Source organism: Pygocentrus nattereri, chromosome 21, assembly GCF_015220715.1.
Source record: "Pygocentrus nattereri isolate fPygNat1 chromosome 21, fPygNat1.pri, whole genome shotgun sequence".
Lineage (NCBI taxonomy): Eukaryota > Metazoa > Chordata > Actinopteri > Characiformes > Serrasalmidae > Pygocentrus > Pygocentrus nattereri.
This window is the reverse complement of record NC_051231.1, coordinates 31,920,049-31,937,292: the sequence shown is the minus strand read 5'-3', so window position 1 is coordinate 31,937,292 and position 17,244 is coordinate 31,920,049. Positions and strand designations below refer to the sequence as shown.

Sequence of the window (17,244 nt, the reverse complement as noted above, 5' to 3'; positions counted from 1 at the left end):
TCAGCAAACCAAATGTTAAGAAGAGCCATTTTATCCTTACAAGAAAAATCAAACCACCTTGAAAAGCACAATATTTTATGTCCATTTCCCGATCTTGGCTGTAAATATGTCTCAGTATGTGTTAATGAGCTGCTATGGGATAAAAATACAATATAAACCAAAACACAGACTCACTTTGCACTTCGCTCCGCTTTAAGCTTCAGCTCAGCTGTAGCTGCTTCTCTCACATCTCCAGCAGGAAACTTTTCCAAAAGTAGAACAGTTTCTTGAAAAATGTCTCCTTGTGTTAGACTTTTAACGAGGCTGAAGTCGCTTCTCATTCACCAGGTCTGAATTTTCACGTTCCGCCTTAAATGGTGCCTGAGGCGCCAGAATGTAACTGCTGCACCATTTAAGGTGGAACGGGAAAATTCGAATGTGGAGCTGACTTCAGCTTTGCAACTTAGTGTTTGACAGTTTCTGGTTGCCCATTAAATGCATCAGGAAACCAGCTGGAGTGATTATAAATGCAAATCAGTGCATTTGTGTCCAAATGATCAACGATCATCTTAAATCTTTCTCTTTGCCTCCAGGGCAGTATAGGATCCACGTTGCCGACCCCTGACCAAGAGTGACAATGATGTGAACTTATCAATGTTCATTCAGTACATAACAGTGTTCACTGTATATTTCCTGTTTAGATTGCCATATAATGTGTGTGTATATATAATATATACAGGTGGAGCTTTGGCTCCCCCTAGTGGACAATACGAATACTCATCTCATACAAGCTCATATGTGCAGAGTTGTAACGACAGTGCACAAATAATGCTGTGTGTGCCCCCAAATCAAGGCTACATTCACATTAAACATCTGATCTTGATCTGGTTTTGGACTTTGTAACTGACCCATATCTGCAGAAATGAATGAAGAAATAAATCAGATTTCTTTTTTTTTTTTTTGCTGAAAGAACAGAAAGTGGACAGGTGTGGTTTTCCTGTTGTTTAGTGACCTCCTTTCTGAGTCGGTGTTTAAAGTAAATGTCTCGATGCTCTCTCTTCATCTGGTGATGGTGAAATGGCTCTGTTCATCCTCATCTCTTTCCATCTGATTCTGCAAGTTCAGCCGCAAAGTGAGTTTCATTTTAGCAACAAGAGGTTTTGACTGACTGTGTTTGTGTTTGTTGGGGAGCAAATAACTTCAAACCGAGAGCTTTAAATGTAGTGAACACTAACCAGTATCGCTGGAATGGATGAATTGTGTAGTGTTTTATAAAGTGATGGTATTGAGAGAACCTCTATATGATGCATATTGTGAATTCTTGTGGTCTATTTTGTGATGTATGATAACATTTACAGTAGGAGGTGGTGATTTTAGACTGTATCCAGGAATAATTGTATATTGTTGGAATCAGTATATTGCTGTTGTCGGAAAAAAAAACTCATACCTCCAAAGCTACGTACCTTTTTTCGAAGTAATTTTGGGTCATTTCTGTTGGTCCATTCATCATGAAATATACACAAAATATATAGGACCATGGGTATTTTCAAATTATGTCTGATTATTTTAAAATTATTTTCAAATTATGTCAAAAACTGAAAAGCGTCAAAAGCGTAGATACAAGGTTTTCTTCCGACAGCAGTGGTACGTTATTTGATGGTCTATTACAGGGTTTTTAAATCATGTTTTAATTTGTTGGTAGTTGATTAATAGTTCACTGTTTTAGTTGTTACCTTTAATTGGGTCCCTTAATATTTTTAATTGTTTCATTGGGTTTTACTTCAAGGCCTGTTCATTGTCCTATCGTTTTATTATCTTGCTGCTCATTGAGTTTTCTAGTTTATTCATTTACATCTAAGCTTTTATTAGCACGGATTTCTGGTAACACTTTCTATGAATGTCACATTTGTAAGCCTTCATAAGGCATTATACACATGGTTATAAATATTTATAAAAATGCAAAACACATAAGCCATGCTTATTATGCATTATGAAGTGTTAAGATAATGCATTGTAAGTACTGTTCATAACAAATTATAAGAGCTCATAAGCTGTACTTGTCTCTATGTAAAGTGAAGCATACTGGACTAAAGCCTCCTCCAGTGTTAAGAGTGAGGCTTCACTGGTTCTAACGTCCCGTGCTAGAAACCTTCACTCTGTAACACTACAGTACAGTCATCCTAGTTCCTGCTAGAGTTCTATTGGATATGCAGTGTTAAGTCAGTGCCAGGCTAACGGTGGTGAACATTAACAGTGGTGAACATTGACTTTCCCACATTGGGTGAAACTCTGATGTTGCTCTAGTTTAAACTCTGACATCTGAAGCCTGTAATGAGCTTTATTGTGTTTTAGTGTTTCAGTAAATCCTTCAGTAAATACTTCAACTAGAAGCCTCGGTCTTAACCCTGGAGGAGGCTTTAGTCCAGCACGCCTCACTTTACTTAGAGTGGACTAATACAGCTTAATGAGCTCTTATAATCTGTTATGAACAGTGCTTATAATGCATTATGCTAACAATTCATAATGTATAATAAACATGGTTATAATGCATGACACATTTTTATAAATATTTATAGCCATGTTTATGAAGCCTTATGAATGCATTATAACATGTTATGAATACATTTATAGATGCTTACAAATGTGACATTCTTAGAAAGTTTTGGTGAGTATCAGACACTGATATTGGAGAAATTCATATGCTGGTCTTTGAAAACATGCCTGGAAAAAAGTTTTACTGTATATAAAATTATTGTTTTAAAATGTACTGGTTGGAAAATGATCATGTAAAAATGAGTCATGGCAGTTTTCAGCTCGAAAACCACAGAAGTGAATTTCAGAGAAAACCCACGAGAATGTAGAACATGACCCCTTTACTCTTACATCCAGTGATCTGTCCAGTCCGCTGTCTGAAGGTGGATCTGTCTGTGTGTTACAGATGCTCCTCAGCTCTCAGTGTCCACTTCAGGGAGAAGCTCAGTCCAGCTGAACTGCACACCTCCGTATGCTGGACTCTCTCAGTGTTATTTCTATCCAGAAGGACATGAGAGAAATTCGAAGTTTCCATCCTGTCAGCTCTCACTCACTGGAGCTGAACTGACCGCATGGGCTGGACGCAGTTACAGTTCACTCCAACCCATCCATCCATCCATTTTCCAAGCCGCTTCTCCGTCAGGGTCGCGGGGGGATGCTGGAGCCTATCCCAGCAGTCTTCGGGCGGAAGGCAGGATACACCCTGGACAGGTCGCCAGTCCATCGCAGGGCAGACAGACAGACACAGACAGTCACTCACACACTCACACCCAGGGGTAATTTAGCATGTCCAATCGGCCTGACTGCATGTCTTTGGACTGTGGGAGGAAACCGGAGAACCCGGAGGAAACCCACGCAGACACGGGGAGAACATGCAAACTCCACACAGAGAGGACCCCGGTCACCCGGCTGGGGAATCGAACCCAGGCCCTCCTCGCTGTGAGGCGACAGCGCTAACCACCACACCACCGTGCCGCCCACGGCACTCCAACCCGTCAACGTTATTTGCTATTACTCTGTGAAAATATCAGATAGACTGCGTCTGTCTCCTCACTCTCTCCCAGCTCCAGTGAGAACACTGGGTAGGTCACTGTTTATAAGACTGTAATGTCACTGCTGGGAATCATATGAATGAGCTTCACTGTTTCTCTGACCTCTCTGCAGGTGAGAAACCAACAATGACGGTCAGTTATGATGATCGACGTCACGAGTCCAGGCTTGTGTGTGAAATAACACTGTCACTCGCTGCTGATGTTGGGTGTGATTTCTACATTGGAGATGAGAAGATAAAGTGGATGATGTCTCAGAGGACCAGATCTGGATCACTGGCTTGTAGTTTTACAGCTCATAGGGATTTTCTGTTCAGTCGTATGAAATCAGCGAAGAGCAGAGAAGTGAGCTGTGATTATTCACTGAACTCTGACCAAACCGTCCAGTCTCCACTCAGTGACTCACACAGCCTCACACGTGAGTGTCTTAGACTGAAGAGCACTGTTACAGTTACTGGTAACACTTTATTTAAAGGATATGTACATAGAGACTTTAAAACACATGAATAGTGTCGTAGTGAAGCAATACTTGAACACTGTCTGGACACATCAGGCATTAAACTAACAAACGCATACAAAAGAAAAACAGTACAGGAAACTAATTATATGTGGTGGTCTTAACGCGACTTTTGCCTTATAAGTTCCTTTACTTGAAGCTTCATAGTAATAAATCAAACAATTGTCCTTCACTTTAGGATAAGACCCCTTACACTAATCCCTAATTATCACTAATGACATTTACTTCATAAAAGATCTTATGACATTGTGTAAACACTGACATAAATAGTTCATAAATACTCAAATGTATTGCTTTTTAAATGCGTTATGCGATACTAATGCATGTGTTATGAAGTCTCTATGTATGCAGCCTTCAAACGAAGTGTTTCTTATTGGTGCCTCAGTGAACTACATTGTTAACTAGCACATTTTCTATTCATGCTGTATTATGGTTATTATTCAAAGCTCAACCATGCTCATCATTTTATTTGTTTGTTTATTTTTGGCAGAACTGCCTCCTTTACCAACTGCAAAAGCTACAACACAACCGATGATACCAAAGTCTACCACAGGTTAGTCTTTACTTACACACAGTCGATTGGTTTATAGAAATTATCTGCACTTTTCAAGCTAATTATTTATTTGATATGATTTATAATATAGAATAAAATGTAACACTATACATGCGTAATAACCTGTAGCAGTATAAAAATGAATTATTATACATTCTAACCCATGTTGTACATTTTTATAGCAGCTTATCTGTTGGTCCCAGTTTTGCAGTTTAGACCAAAATGCACTGTGTGAGTTATTTCAGATGTTGCTATTGTAAAAAGACGGATGCTCTTCATGCTCTCTAACCGCTACGTGTTCTCTGGTTCTATTCTCAGCAACTCCATACCCCGTTCTCACGCCCCACAGTGAAACCACAACAGCCTGTGAGTCTCTGCACTGCCTGTGATGCTGAAGTGAACATGTTCACGTGATGGAGCACTAGTCAAGCATAATTGGTAGAAATGACTGCATATTAGCTTCTGTATAGATGTTTGGTGTTTAATGACAGAATGTTTTTCATTTATAGCTCTAACAACCCACTCCAAACATCATGATCACATCCAAAAAGTGTCCACAAGTGAGTGAGTGACTACATCTGCCTGCTAAACAACCCATCACTGCAATTATCGTTTATTTCTAGAATTTGCTTAGAAATTCTTCAAGATCTGTAGCAAAATATTGAATTTTTTTTTCTAATGTTAATGTGTAGTTACTTTATATATATAATTGACCTAAAAAGTAGAAAACAAAAGGGAATGCTTTTTGTAAAGTTTGCACACCCTCACGGCTGTAAAATCTCAGAATTTCATCAATCTGTTTGGCCTTAATTGACGCATTAAGACAGGTTAGACCAGTCAAGAATCATCATTTTAAAGCATAATAAATTCTAATCAGTGATCGGTGAGATGTTGAATAAATTCTAATCACTCCAATCATTTTTCCAAACTTCTGCTAACACTCAACAATTATGGGCTTCTCTAAGCAGCTGGCTGAAGATCTGAAAATTAAGCTAGTCGATGCCTACAAAGCAGGAGAACATTATAAAGGGACACAAATTCTTCCAGCTTGCAATTTCTACTGTCTGAAATATCATTAAGAAGTGGCAGTTAAGGGGAACTGTGGAAGTCAAGGCGAGATCTGGAACACCACGAAACAAGGGACCTACAGAAATGTTCTTCTGACACAGGAGTGGTGGTGCACCGCTGTACTGTGCAACACTGCTTGAACAAACATGATCTGCATGGAAGAGTCATCATAAGGAAACCTTACCAGAACCTTGCCAGAAAAGTTAACATCTGATGCATGCAAAACAACGTGTAGATGAACAAGAGGCATTTTACAAACAAGTGCTGTGAACTGATGAATTAAAAATGGAACTCTTTGGCCACCAAAGGCTGGTGTCGTGTTTTGGGTTGTGTGATGATGCCATGCCACAGATAGATGGAAGAACAGATAAACAATAAGACCATCATCTGAAACATACCTCAAAGTCCACCATGAAAGATACTTTACTGCAGAGGATTGTATTTAATTCTTTTTACTTGAAAAATCAACAAAATATGTAATTTGGCCAACTGTAGATTTCCTCATAGAAAATATATGGGTGAGATATGACAAAATATGATGCCACAGAAATTCCATATTTGTCTTGTTGTTATTATGCAGGAACTTTGCTCATCATACTGCTGTCAACCACCTGTGTCAGCATCCTACTGGTTGGAGTGATGATGATGATCATCTGTCTGTGCAGATTTATCAGTGAGTCCATCAGCTGATGTTCACTCATACAGACAAGAACAAGAAGAAACCAGCTCAGCGTTGTTTAGAGAACTGTATTAATCTGACTGTGATTTGAATATTCTGAATACATTCTGAACATAAAACATGCTTTTAATTTACTTGTTGGAAACATTTCTTCCTTTTCAGGAAAGCAGAGCACAGAGAGGTGAGAAATCTATGTTTCATTAAAGTAGCTGATACAAGATTAAACAAAAGTAAACTTTAAGTAAACATTCCTTAATCCCTCAGCCTAAACTCAATCCAGAACCTAAACCTGAGAAAGATTATCAATTGAAGTTTGCTCTGATAATTAAGAATATGTTGATGTTGGCTTTGATCAAATATATGATAATGACTCGTCTGATCTTTTCCCTAATTCTAATTCTAATCCTAACCTTAAAATCAACACACCATCTAAACCTAATCCTAAACATCCCTGTAAAGCTGACTCTAAAATGCAGATAGTTTGTTTACATTTTCAGCTGTGACATTTTCATGTGACAGGTAGAAATATTATGGTCAAATTTTGTTTTAACAGATTATTTAAAGTGGATTCAAAGACTGACAATCAAGGTACATTTACTATATAGACACTTTCTGTCTGAAATAATTCTACACATTACTAAAACAAACATAAGTCAAACTGGTCAAGGTCTGATGGTGTTTCTTTTGCAGGAGACATGGTCACCATAGTCAGTGCTCAGGACACAAGAGCTGTTTGTATTTTTCTAAGCTTTTTATTTTACTTCTTATTTCAGTATCACTGACATTGCCCAGTGGGATTAGCGAGAAAAAGCTTTGTGTTGTACCTGCCACAGATCAGGACCCACTCAAGTGTCTATGAGTCGTTCACTGTTAGATTGATCTCATTACCATTATATATAAGAACACTGGATAACTTGTAATAGATACACTCATCAGTGTAATACATGATGACATCAAGATATCAATGTAATGTTAAACATCTTATGGTGCCACTTTACTTGAACTCTGCTATGTAACCATACCATAAACGCCATGGTGGATATGCTGTTATTAAGTGACCCTTATTAGTCCCACAACGGGGAAATTTCACCTCTGCATTTAACCCAACTGTGCAGTGAAACGCCACATACACACTAGTGAAGACACACACTAGGGGCAGCCCTATCCGCAGCACCTGGGGAGCAGTTGGGGGTTAGGTGTCTTGATCAAGGGCACCTCAGTCATGTACTGTTGGCTCTGGGGATCGAACTGGTGACCTTCCGGTCACAGGAAGGTCACAAAGCCGGTTCCCTAACCTCCAGCCCATGACTGCCCCAGTGCTTTATGTGTTGCCATGACGGATTATGTCCAGTAGGGTCATGTTCACATGGCTGTTGTTATTATGTGAATGTTAAGTTGTACAGTTAAAGGAAAGTGTTCCCTGTCTTACAGATGTGTGATCGTTCTTGACTCTTCAGTCACTCTGAATGAGTAGAATAACAACAAAAATGAAGAGAACTAAACTTTCACTAAAGTTACGGTGCTGCTTTATGTTTCCCATCCTTCAGAACGGTGCCCCACATTTCAGCTACTCAGTGATCGACTCTGTGCCAACCCCTTCTCAGCCTTCAGGTAAGACAAACTTTTCAATCGTGCTCAGATTATGTCACACAAACAGAAGTAAGTGAAATAAAGTAGCTCATCGATGAGCCAATAAGAGATCAATACCCAGTTGCTTATAACACGATATTCTTATAATAAATAACCACAAAATCAACTTCCAGTGAAGGGAACAATTTCACTCACGTTCTCTGGGGAAATTATACCGAAATCTGGAACTGAAACACAAATTTTCACTATTAATTTTATCCATCCTGATATCCAGCTCCGCCTTGTTGGTGTACAGTTACAATCTGCTGAGTTGTGTTAGCCATACTCCATATAGTCCATATAGTATAACCATAGTCCTTCAACAGTGGTCAGTTTCTCAACACAGAAAAGCAATAAAATCTGAAACTGTACTGCATATCGCTGTTTTTTCAGGCCCCTGCAGAGAAACACAAGACTATTCTGAAGACAGACAGGTGAGCACAAAGGTTTTACCTACTGCACTTAGTGTCATACATCAAACCCGGATTACAAGCCTGTTGTGCCAGTCAGGCTCATTCTGGCCTTGTGTTATGCACAGAAGTGGTGCACAATATGGGCGCATAAATTACAGTTTTCTTGTAGAATTTCAACCCTTACAAACATATGAAGAACACAGAATTAATTCTGGATTGATCCTCTCTATCCATTTATTCTGCCCTGCAACCTCCTCCTAATCACGGTTCTGCAGGTGATTGTGGTCTCATTTGATTCTGTTTGTATAGTAGATTCACAGAGATTCTAGTTGTGAAGTCTCACACTTTCCCCTGTGCGTGGTTCTTTGAAATTTTCCTTGTTCACTATACTCAGGTTTAGTCTTGGCCTAGCCTGGCTCAGTCTCGCCCAGTCTTACCATAATATTTTAGTAAAAAGAACTGCTGCTCAGTAACGTGTTTCAGGTTGGTCAGAGACTAGAAGGGATTCCAGAGCAAGTCTAAAATGAATGGATTTCTAGGAAGCTTTGTGCAAACTCATAGTTTGTTAATCTTCAGAATGGCCTTGTGTTTCTCTACAGGGGCCTGAAAAAACAGCGATATGCAGTACAGTTTCAGATTTTTATACAGAAAAATGCACTAATGTTCACAACACAGAACAGCAGAAAATATCTCAACACTGCTGTTATGTTTTTCAGTGTTTTTCAATGTTTTCAAACTCTAGTTATAAGATTTTTTAACAGTCTACATTCATGCTTACTCAATCAATGAGCTGATCAGCTCACCAACCAATCAGCTCTCAGTAGCAGGAACACTAACCAATCAGCTCTCAGTAGCAGTAACACTAACCAATCAGCTCTCAGTAGCAGTAACGCTAACCAATCAGCTCTCAGTAGCAGTAACACTAACCAATCAGCTCTCAGTAGCAGTAACACTAACCAATCAGCTCTCAGTAGCAGGAACACTAACCAATCAGCTCTCAGTAGCAGGAACACTAACCAATCAGCTCTCAGTAGCAGTAACACTAACCAGTCAGCTCTCAGTAGCAGTAACACTAACCAATCAGCTCTCAGTAGCAGTAACACTAACCAATCAGCTCTCAGTAGCAGTAACACTAACCAGTCAGCTCTCAGTAGCAGTAACTCTAACCAATCAGCTCTCAGTAGCAGTAACTCTAACCAATCAGCTCTCAGTAGCAGTAACACTAACCAATCAGCTCTCAGTAGCAGTGATGTTAACCAATCAGCTCTCAGTAGCAGTGATGTTAACCAATCAGCTCTCAGTAGCAGTAACGCTAACCAATCAGCTCTCAGTAGCAGTGATGTTAACCAATCAGCTCTCAGTAGCAGTGATGTTAACCAATCAGCTCTCAGTAGCAGTAACGCTAACCAATCAGCTCTCAGTAGCAGTGATGTTAACCTTTCCTTCTGTGTTCACCTTATTAACCAGGCTGAATTTGCTTTTCTATGACAACTTGCATGTTGATCTGCAGTGTCCATCTCTTGTCCAGTGTTGCTGGTTACACTTCTGTTTATTCATTCTGTATTGCTTGGTGGCAAAATAGTTTCTTGTGGTTAATGAATAATGTAATTATTTATTAATAAAAAACACTTGTGCATGTTTATCATATTTTACTGTATGTCTATTTTGCTGTATTACTTTCTATCCCACTGACGACATAATTAAGCTTAAGACTGAGCTTAATGCATTTAACACATTCTTAAACTGTCAATATAAACTGCTTTTATCTCTGCAGGACGTCATTTATCATTTTTACTGCAGCATTGCTGACCAGTGACGGACTCTTAGCTCCACAGCCTGCAGCTGCTTCAGCACCACTGTGTCTTTAAACAAGCCATGAACTCAGTATGCCTTTAGGGGTCATAGCTCTTTTGAATATGTTGTCATTAAGGCTAATATTTTAATCCTTATAAATAAATAAACTTTCATGCAGACGTTTTTGTAGAAGAAGCTCTTTTATTCTCATCTCGTTATGTTAGCCGTAGTAGTGACTGTCACTTATATAATACAGAAATAGTCTCTCCAAGATGTTCGTTTTCTTCATTTGAACTACGTAATATTTGATTTTATGTAAGATTCATGAAAATTGGCTATGAATTGAAATGAAAACAAACACTGTGCACCATCATATAATTATATCATGCGGAAATGTTTATTTCCAGAGGGCTGCACTTTTCAGGGGAAGCTGACAGGTTTTATTTTGAACGCTGACCGTGCTCTGAATACGGTTAAAGACCGAATTTCAGTATAAATTCCCTGCTATATTCAATTTAGACTAGGCTCTGCATTTAACCACTGACTTTCTACTTATGGGTGTATTTTTACAGTGCTTTGTTTGGGGGGCTCGGTAAAAATCTGTCCAATCTATCACAATCTATCTTTTAAGTTACTACCCAATGCAGCTACAGCTAGTAGTTCTACCGACTACCTTACTAGCTACCACAACATTAGGCCTTATTGGGACAGGATTAGTTTCATAAGAACAGGTGGGTAACGTCATTTTTACCAGCATCTCTCAGTGATTTTAAACCTATCCAAATCACCATGTCAGTCATTTTTACTAACTTCTCATTCCTGCTTTAGTAAAGATTCCGGCGCCTTTTACCTTCTATAAAACGAGCAGTAGGCATACACAGAGGTTATATTAATCCTGTGTGAATCAACATGAGTCTTCTCTGACGAAGTTGAAGGTTTCTGTTCAAATGTTCCTGTTCCACCTTTAATAGTACAGCCAGAGTGGCTGTGTTTACATGCAAAGATTTTTGCCTCAGCTGTAAACAAATGTGTGACAATGCAGGGAAGGACTGTGCCCAGGACAAGCAGGCTATCGAGAGTCAAATTCAAACATTAGGGCTAAGAGTGATGGACTGTCTGAAGAGAAGAGACTTGCAACTGAAATCTAGGGTTCAAGTCCCTGGAATCAGTGGCCCTATTTCTGTTTCAACCATATTCTTACCTTCAGCCTCACAGGCAACCTGCAGTTGCTCACACTCCATGCCATATAAAGCACCCGTCAAGCCAGAAGAATCCAGTATATTTCAATGAATGGTGCGAAGACTAGCTGGCAATATGACCTCTCAGTGACTCTGAGGTTTTAGCCACATTAACCTCTGTCTTAAGACACGGCCAAAGACGTGGTTAGCAGAAAGAAAACGTGTGAAAACTGGTGCTGATTGGTCTTTCCTTTCTGAAGAAGATGAGGAGGAAGCAGAAAGGAAGCAACGTCAGTGTGAGAGTATTTTGACTCTATAAGTATCAAGCTTTGTGTTTGAGGTTGAGGACCTGTCAGAAAAGGAAAGCCATCTTCAGAAATTGTCCTCCGAGCACTGCCACACTTCCAACAGGAACAGCAAAAAGGAATGAATTGAGTGGGAAGATGGAGAGAGATCTAATAGAAGAGAGGATAAAGAAAACAACAATAACAACAACAAGCTACTGCAAAGAAGAATAGGGTTCCAGGAAACGAGAGCAAGGCCGTAGCCAGAGTCACGAGTTTCTGTTCATTTTGAAACCCTGGGTGCAGAGATGATCCTTGGAGGTGGCGATCCAAAGTACCTATACTTTGATGCAGCACTCTCTATAGTCTAAGATAAAAGGGGAAACTTGGAAACCCAGTAAGTGGCAGTCATTAACTCTGGCTCATGATGCAAGTTGCTTTGGGAAAAGTGAATTGGGATTGTGTTTTGCACGGACATTATTAGTCTGGATATATTCCTTATTGTTATGTGCCTGCGATGCACGATTCTTTTCCCCTCTTTTCCCTTTTACCCAACCAGATCGCTGTGCAGGTGTGCGTTCAATGGACCAATGTGGACATTGAATGCTTGGCTGTGCTGTTTTTTCCACCAATCAAGATAGCTGCTTTCTGCTGAGGACTCACCTGAGACTAGTCATGTGTGGGAGTGTTTACTGTGTATGCAACTACTGTGTACTTGTCTCCTTTCCTTCCGTCTCCCATCACATGCCATGTTGTTTCCTCTCCACCCCTAGCTACATCTGAGGGGAACGTAACATTTCGGTGCTTGTTTTTCAGGATGATTCGAGTTTTATATGATTTTGGGCATAAGATGTCGGACAGTCGGTGTCAGTATTTCTAACCTGAGTTATGAAGCGCATGCAGAAAGGATGATTTAGTCTCTCTAGCTGGTCACTTCAATCTCTTGATTTTGAGGGCTTTGTTAAAGTCTGAGATCCGCAAGCTCGTGGTAAAGTGGTTAACTGAGGTGGGCGTGTTGGCTGCGACGCATATGTTGGATACAACCACTGCCGGTATTTTGCATGACCCAATGCTTTCTCCTGAAAAGGAGGTCTCACATGGCCGGGAGGTCATACTGGATTGTGCGAAGCCTGTTGTTTATGGGGAGCCAGGGAAACTGGACATGACCGCTACAGAGCTACTTCAACGGAAAGTTGCGTTAAAGTCTCGAATTAGAGGTGAAGGAACAGGCTGAAGCTCAAAAATCTGAGTTTGACCTTAAACTGGCTGTTCGCAAAATGGAGCTGGAGTGCAAGAGGGAAATCAGGTTGCGTGAGCTGGAACTGAAGGCGAGGAAGCTCACCTCTGACCAGTTGCAGTGGCCGGTTTCTCCTGCTCAGCCTCACGCTGGTACACTAGAGCAGGCCACGCAGGCTGCTGTGTCTTCCACGCCTGAGTCATGCATGCACATCCAGCAGTTTGCCTGTCACAGTATATACTGATCACAACCCTTTGGTGTTTGTGGATATTGAACTGGATATTGAACGCAAGAAAGGTGGTCATGATGTTCTTTCTTGAGCATAAACTACAGGATAGGCAAGTTGGGTGCGCCTATATATACACAGTAGTGGCTGGATTGATTAGGCACATTAGGTAAGGGGCGAGTGCCACCTGCTGAATTTTAGTGAGGATTAGACTTAGCTAGGCAGATGAGGTTTTGGTTTGTTTCATTTCTTTGGCACTGTCCTCCGACCACCTTTGTGGTTGGCTGGGTCTCATTATTCAGTGTTCTTGTATAGCCAGTGGTTAGTCAGCTCCTTTTCCTTTATCCTATACTCATTCTCAGCTTATTGTATCATGCCTTTTTCCTTGTAAATATTATTCTTGTATCATCATACACTTTTGCAAGTGGGAAGCAAAGTAAAGCCCTGACTGAAAACGCAACTACTGTGTACTTGTGACCTGCCCTTCCGTCTACCATCACAAGCCATGTTATTTCCTCTCCACCCCTAGCTACGCCTGAGGGGAATGGAACACTTATGGAGGACACTAGTGTTTACTGTGGTTTCATGCTAGGGCTTCATGGGGACATCTGGTCTAAATTACACTTCTCTGAATTTACATATTTCCTGAAGAGAAAGTACCCAGGTCTCTTGCTCCCCCCTACAATCCAGTCCCTATAAATTTACATTTAGCTCTGGATCCCTCCTTAATTTCAGGCAAGCTGATCATACCAGCAGAGCTCAGAAACCTATTTCTTCAGTTTGCCCATGATGGTCCTCTGAGGCAATTAAGAGAGACTGAGCAGCGTGATACCCCCGGTAACTGGCACACACTCTCTGGTCCCCTTTCCTAAGAATAGGGACCACCATCTCCTCTGCCAGTCCAAGGGTACTGTTCTCAAGGTCCATGCGACATTGCAGAGATATGTCAGCTATGACAGCCCCACAAAATACCCAGAGCCATAAGCATTTCTTGGTGAAGCCCCTCCACCCAGGGCCTTACCACTGAGGAGCTCGCCAACTACCTCAATAGAGCCTGACATCCCAGAAACCTCTCATGAGTTGTCCTCTCAGGTCCTTTCAGGTGTTCCTATTTTAACACATTTCAAAGAGGAACTATTTAATAAATTTATGAATGGCACACACTTTCACATCATTTTTCCCTGTAGTCAGTAATGCTGAACATGGATTTTGACATTTGCTATGTTGACCTTCTTCATCTCCAGGTGACTTCTAATCTGACCCTTGACTCACTCGAAACCCATCAGCATCATTCTTTATATTTAAACAGGAGCAACAGAAAAAAGTTCCTTAATTTAATTCTCATTTGTCTGCTTTTGATTTTGTTATAAGATTCAGTCAAAACCAATAAGATGCCTGGAATTCTATCACTGATTTTGTAGGTTGTGCGGAGAGCAGAGTTGGGTAGGCGTTTCTAATTTGGGGTGGAAAGAGGGTGGGGTGGCCTTAAAGTGCTTTTTGAAACGTAAAAGCTGTAACCTACTTAAACAACCGATGTGGATGCGTTTATTTCACTGGCAAAGGTCACATGACATACATACAATCAGTACATTAAGAGTGGGCGGTTAAGTGGAGGGTCTGGCTGGTGACAGAGGAACAGAATATGGAGAATTGAAAGTCAGAGGTATAGTAGAAACCCACCAGACAGCGTTAGAAAACACACCGTCCTTCTGAAACACTTCACCAAGCGTCACAGGATACGTGTCAGTAAGTTTCCCATATGCGTGTGAATGTGGTTGCTATCGGAGGACCTGCGTAAATGTGCATGTTCTGACTGTGGGCTGACTGAAAGCTGAACATGCAGCACCTGAAGTGAAAATTCTCAGTTTAAATGGTCCACGTACCCCCAAATTTCCCTTTTTTTAAATAACTCTAAGAGAACAAGATAGACTGTAAACTGTAGTGCGCTTTAATGTACTTTTACAGTATTTCGGCTGTTTTGCTGAATGTTTTATTCTCTTCCAGAATCACTAACAGCAGAGCAAAAGAAGTTCTGTCTAAGACACGCCAACATTTTTTTCTTTGATTCAAGTGCAAAATAATCCATCCATCCATCCATCCATCCATCCATCCATCCATCCATCCATCCATCCATCCATCCATCCATCCATCCATCATCTTCCGCTTCTCCGGGGTTCAGGTCACGGGGGCAGCATCCTAAGCAATGAGGCCCAGACCTCCCTTTCCCCAGCCACTTCCACTAGCTCCCCGGGGGGATTCCGAGGCGCTCCCAGGCCAGCTGGGCGATATAGTCACGCCAGCGTGTCCTGGGTCTCACCCGGGGTCTCCTCCCTGGTAGACTTGCCTGTGACACCTCCCAAGGGAGGCGTCCAGGAGGCATCCTAACAAGATGCCCGAACCACCTCAGCTGGCTCCTCTCGACGTGAAGAAGCAGCGGCTCTACTCCGAGTCCCTCCCGGATGACCGAACTTCCCACCCTGTCTCTAAGGGAGAGTCCAGACACCCTGCGGAGGAAACTCATTTCGGCCGCTTGTATTCGCGATCTCGTTCTTTCGGTCATTACCCAAAGCTCATGACCATAGGTGAGGGTGGGAACGTAGATCGACCGGTAAATCGAGAGCCTTGCCTTATGGCTCAGCTCTTTCTTTACCACAACAGACCGGTAAAGAGCCCGCATCACTGCTGACCCAGCACCAAAATAATGCAAAATAATATAACTTAATATAATAAAGCATGCATTTCACAGCCTCCTCATTATTAACAAATATTTGCAATAGATAATGTTGATTCTGGAGTTCTAATACTGTGAAATATAGAAGACAGTGGGTAAAAGTATCATTCCTTCTGTATGAGGCTGTAGAACGAATCGTTCTGTCTGGGGGCCACAGGGATGTCAGGGATGGTGCTGTATGTGTGATACACGTCACTCTGGAAGCATGAAAGAAAACAGAAGGCAGTCGGGGGTCAGCAGGGAAAGAAAAACCGTCTTCTGGACACTAAGTTACTAGTGAATCTCACTCTTTATCTTAGGATTTGTCTTGAGTAGAAACAGTGAATCCTGGTTACAAACTAAATCTTGCTTTGTCTTCCTGAGGCCCTGAATGAGCAGTGCAGCTGCAGCTGAGACAGAAATGTGAAAGTGTATTTGCTTTTTGGCTCCAACCACAAGGAAACGCTGAGTTTAACACATCTGTGGTTGAGGTCTTAGTTTGATGTGACAGCCTGGCTTGATGTCTAACATTTAACACAGTAACTCATAGCAAGTTTACTCACCTCAATCTCCTCAGAGGATTCTTTTCCCTTTTTACTGGGACCTGAAATTCAGATTATTTTACTTGGTAAAGCAGATATTTTCATGCATATATTCTGTACTGCACAGCCAGCTGACACATTGTTGCTGCTGTGACAAACTTTTCACTTTTCTGGAGAAATTTAAGTTTTTTTTTTGTCTTTTAAGGTTTTGATCCAAGTTATGAACCTTTATTCTGTTTATTCATCATGAAATTTAAAAGCACAATTTAAAAGGCAACAGATGTTTTTAAATGCAAAGTAATGCAGCTCATGAATGTGACGATACAAAGTTTTCAAGATAACATCTTGGCTTGTTATTTGATTTGACATGTAAGCATTACATTGCTTTTTGGACGTTTTCAACACCTTAATTTTCACAGATGACTTTACTTGAGTGTTCGGTTGGAGCTGCTAGTGAACTGATGTCTGAGTATGTCTCAGCTTGTGGGTCAGGATCATGAGAACACAGCATGGAAAATGTTGAATATAAACATTTTATAATATTATTTTCCTTTAAGAGATTCTTGTAGATATATCTTAAGTGTATTTGTACTCATTCACAATCCACTTAAATACAGTGTGTGTTAAAAACAACAACGACAAAAATTCCTGCTCTTAGGTCAAAATTTACATCATTCCAATTTTAAATGAAAAAAAAAAAGCTTATTTTATTTGCCTGTGCATTTCTACAATTTAGCAAATTAGGAAGAAAAACACATCGAACCAACAATAACTGTAAATGAGTTATCTACCTGACCTGTTGAACTGTGCAAATTACCTGATTGATGGAAAGATGTGGTCTCTGAGGTGAACAT

General features: G+C 40.7%; 3 protein-coding genes across 3 annotated transcripts in view; 1 reads left to right on the top strand and 2 right to left on the bottom strand.

Moving 5' to 3' along the window:
* Window positions 1-17,244, bottom strand: part of LOC108415863 (mucin-5B-like) — a 50,113-nt gene that overhangs the window by 20,310 nt on the left and 12,559 nt on the right. The window lies entirely within an intron of this gene.
* Window positions 3,550-10,385, top strand: LOC108417168. The gene is made up of 13 exons (XM_037532301.1): window positions 3,550-3,593; window positions 3,676-3,695; window positions 3,790-3,978; window positions 4,568-4,630; window positions 4,949-4,996; window positions 5,140-5,190; window positions 6,279-6,371; window positions 6,540-6,558; window positions 6,931-6,965; window positions 7,068-7,108; window positions 7,925-7,988; window positions 8,400-8,440; window positions 10,194-10,385. Exons 3-13 carry the CDS (start codon window positions 3,807-3,809, stop codon window positions 10,233-10,235), a joined length of 669 nt encoding a protein of 222 aa, XP_037388198.1. The 5' UTR covers window positions 3,550-3,593; window positions 3,676-3,695; window positions 3,790-3,806; the 3' UTR covers window positions 10,236-10,385.
* Window positions 15,739-17,244, bottom strand: part of LOC108416905 — a 5,745-nt gene continuing 4,239 nt past the window's right edge. The window contains exons 11-13 of the mRNA XM_037532297.1: window positions 17,208-17,244; window positions 16,412-16,452; window positions 15,739-16,066 (exon numbers count right to left, since the gene is read on the bottom strand). The exon at window positions 17,208-17,244 is cut by the window's right edge and continues 30 nt beyond it. Coding sequence (XP_037388194.1) covers window positions 15,974-16,066; window positions 16,412-16,452; window positions 17,208-17,244 — 171 coding nt within the window. The 3' untranslated portion in view covers window positions 15,739-15,973. The remainder of the gene's footprint in view (window positions 16,067-16,411; window positions 16,453-17,207) is intronic.

Coding starts and splice junctions, on each gene's coding strand:
- LOC108417168 (XM_037532301.1), top strand. CDS start 3,807: ATGATGTCTCAGAGGACCAGATCTGGATCACTGGCTTGTAGTTTTACA. Junction 5,191..6,278: donor CATCCAAAAAGTGTCCACAA/GTGAGTGAGTGA, acceptor GTTATTATGCAG/GAACTTTGCTCATCATACTG. Junction 6,966..7,067: donor TTCAAAGACTGACAATCAAG/GTACATTTACTA, acceptor TTTCTTTTGCAG/GAGACATGGTCACCATAGTC.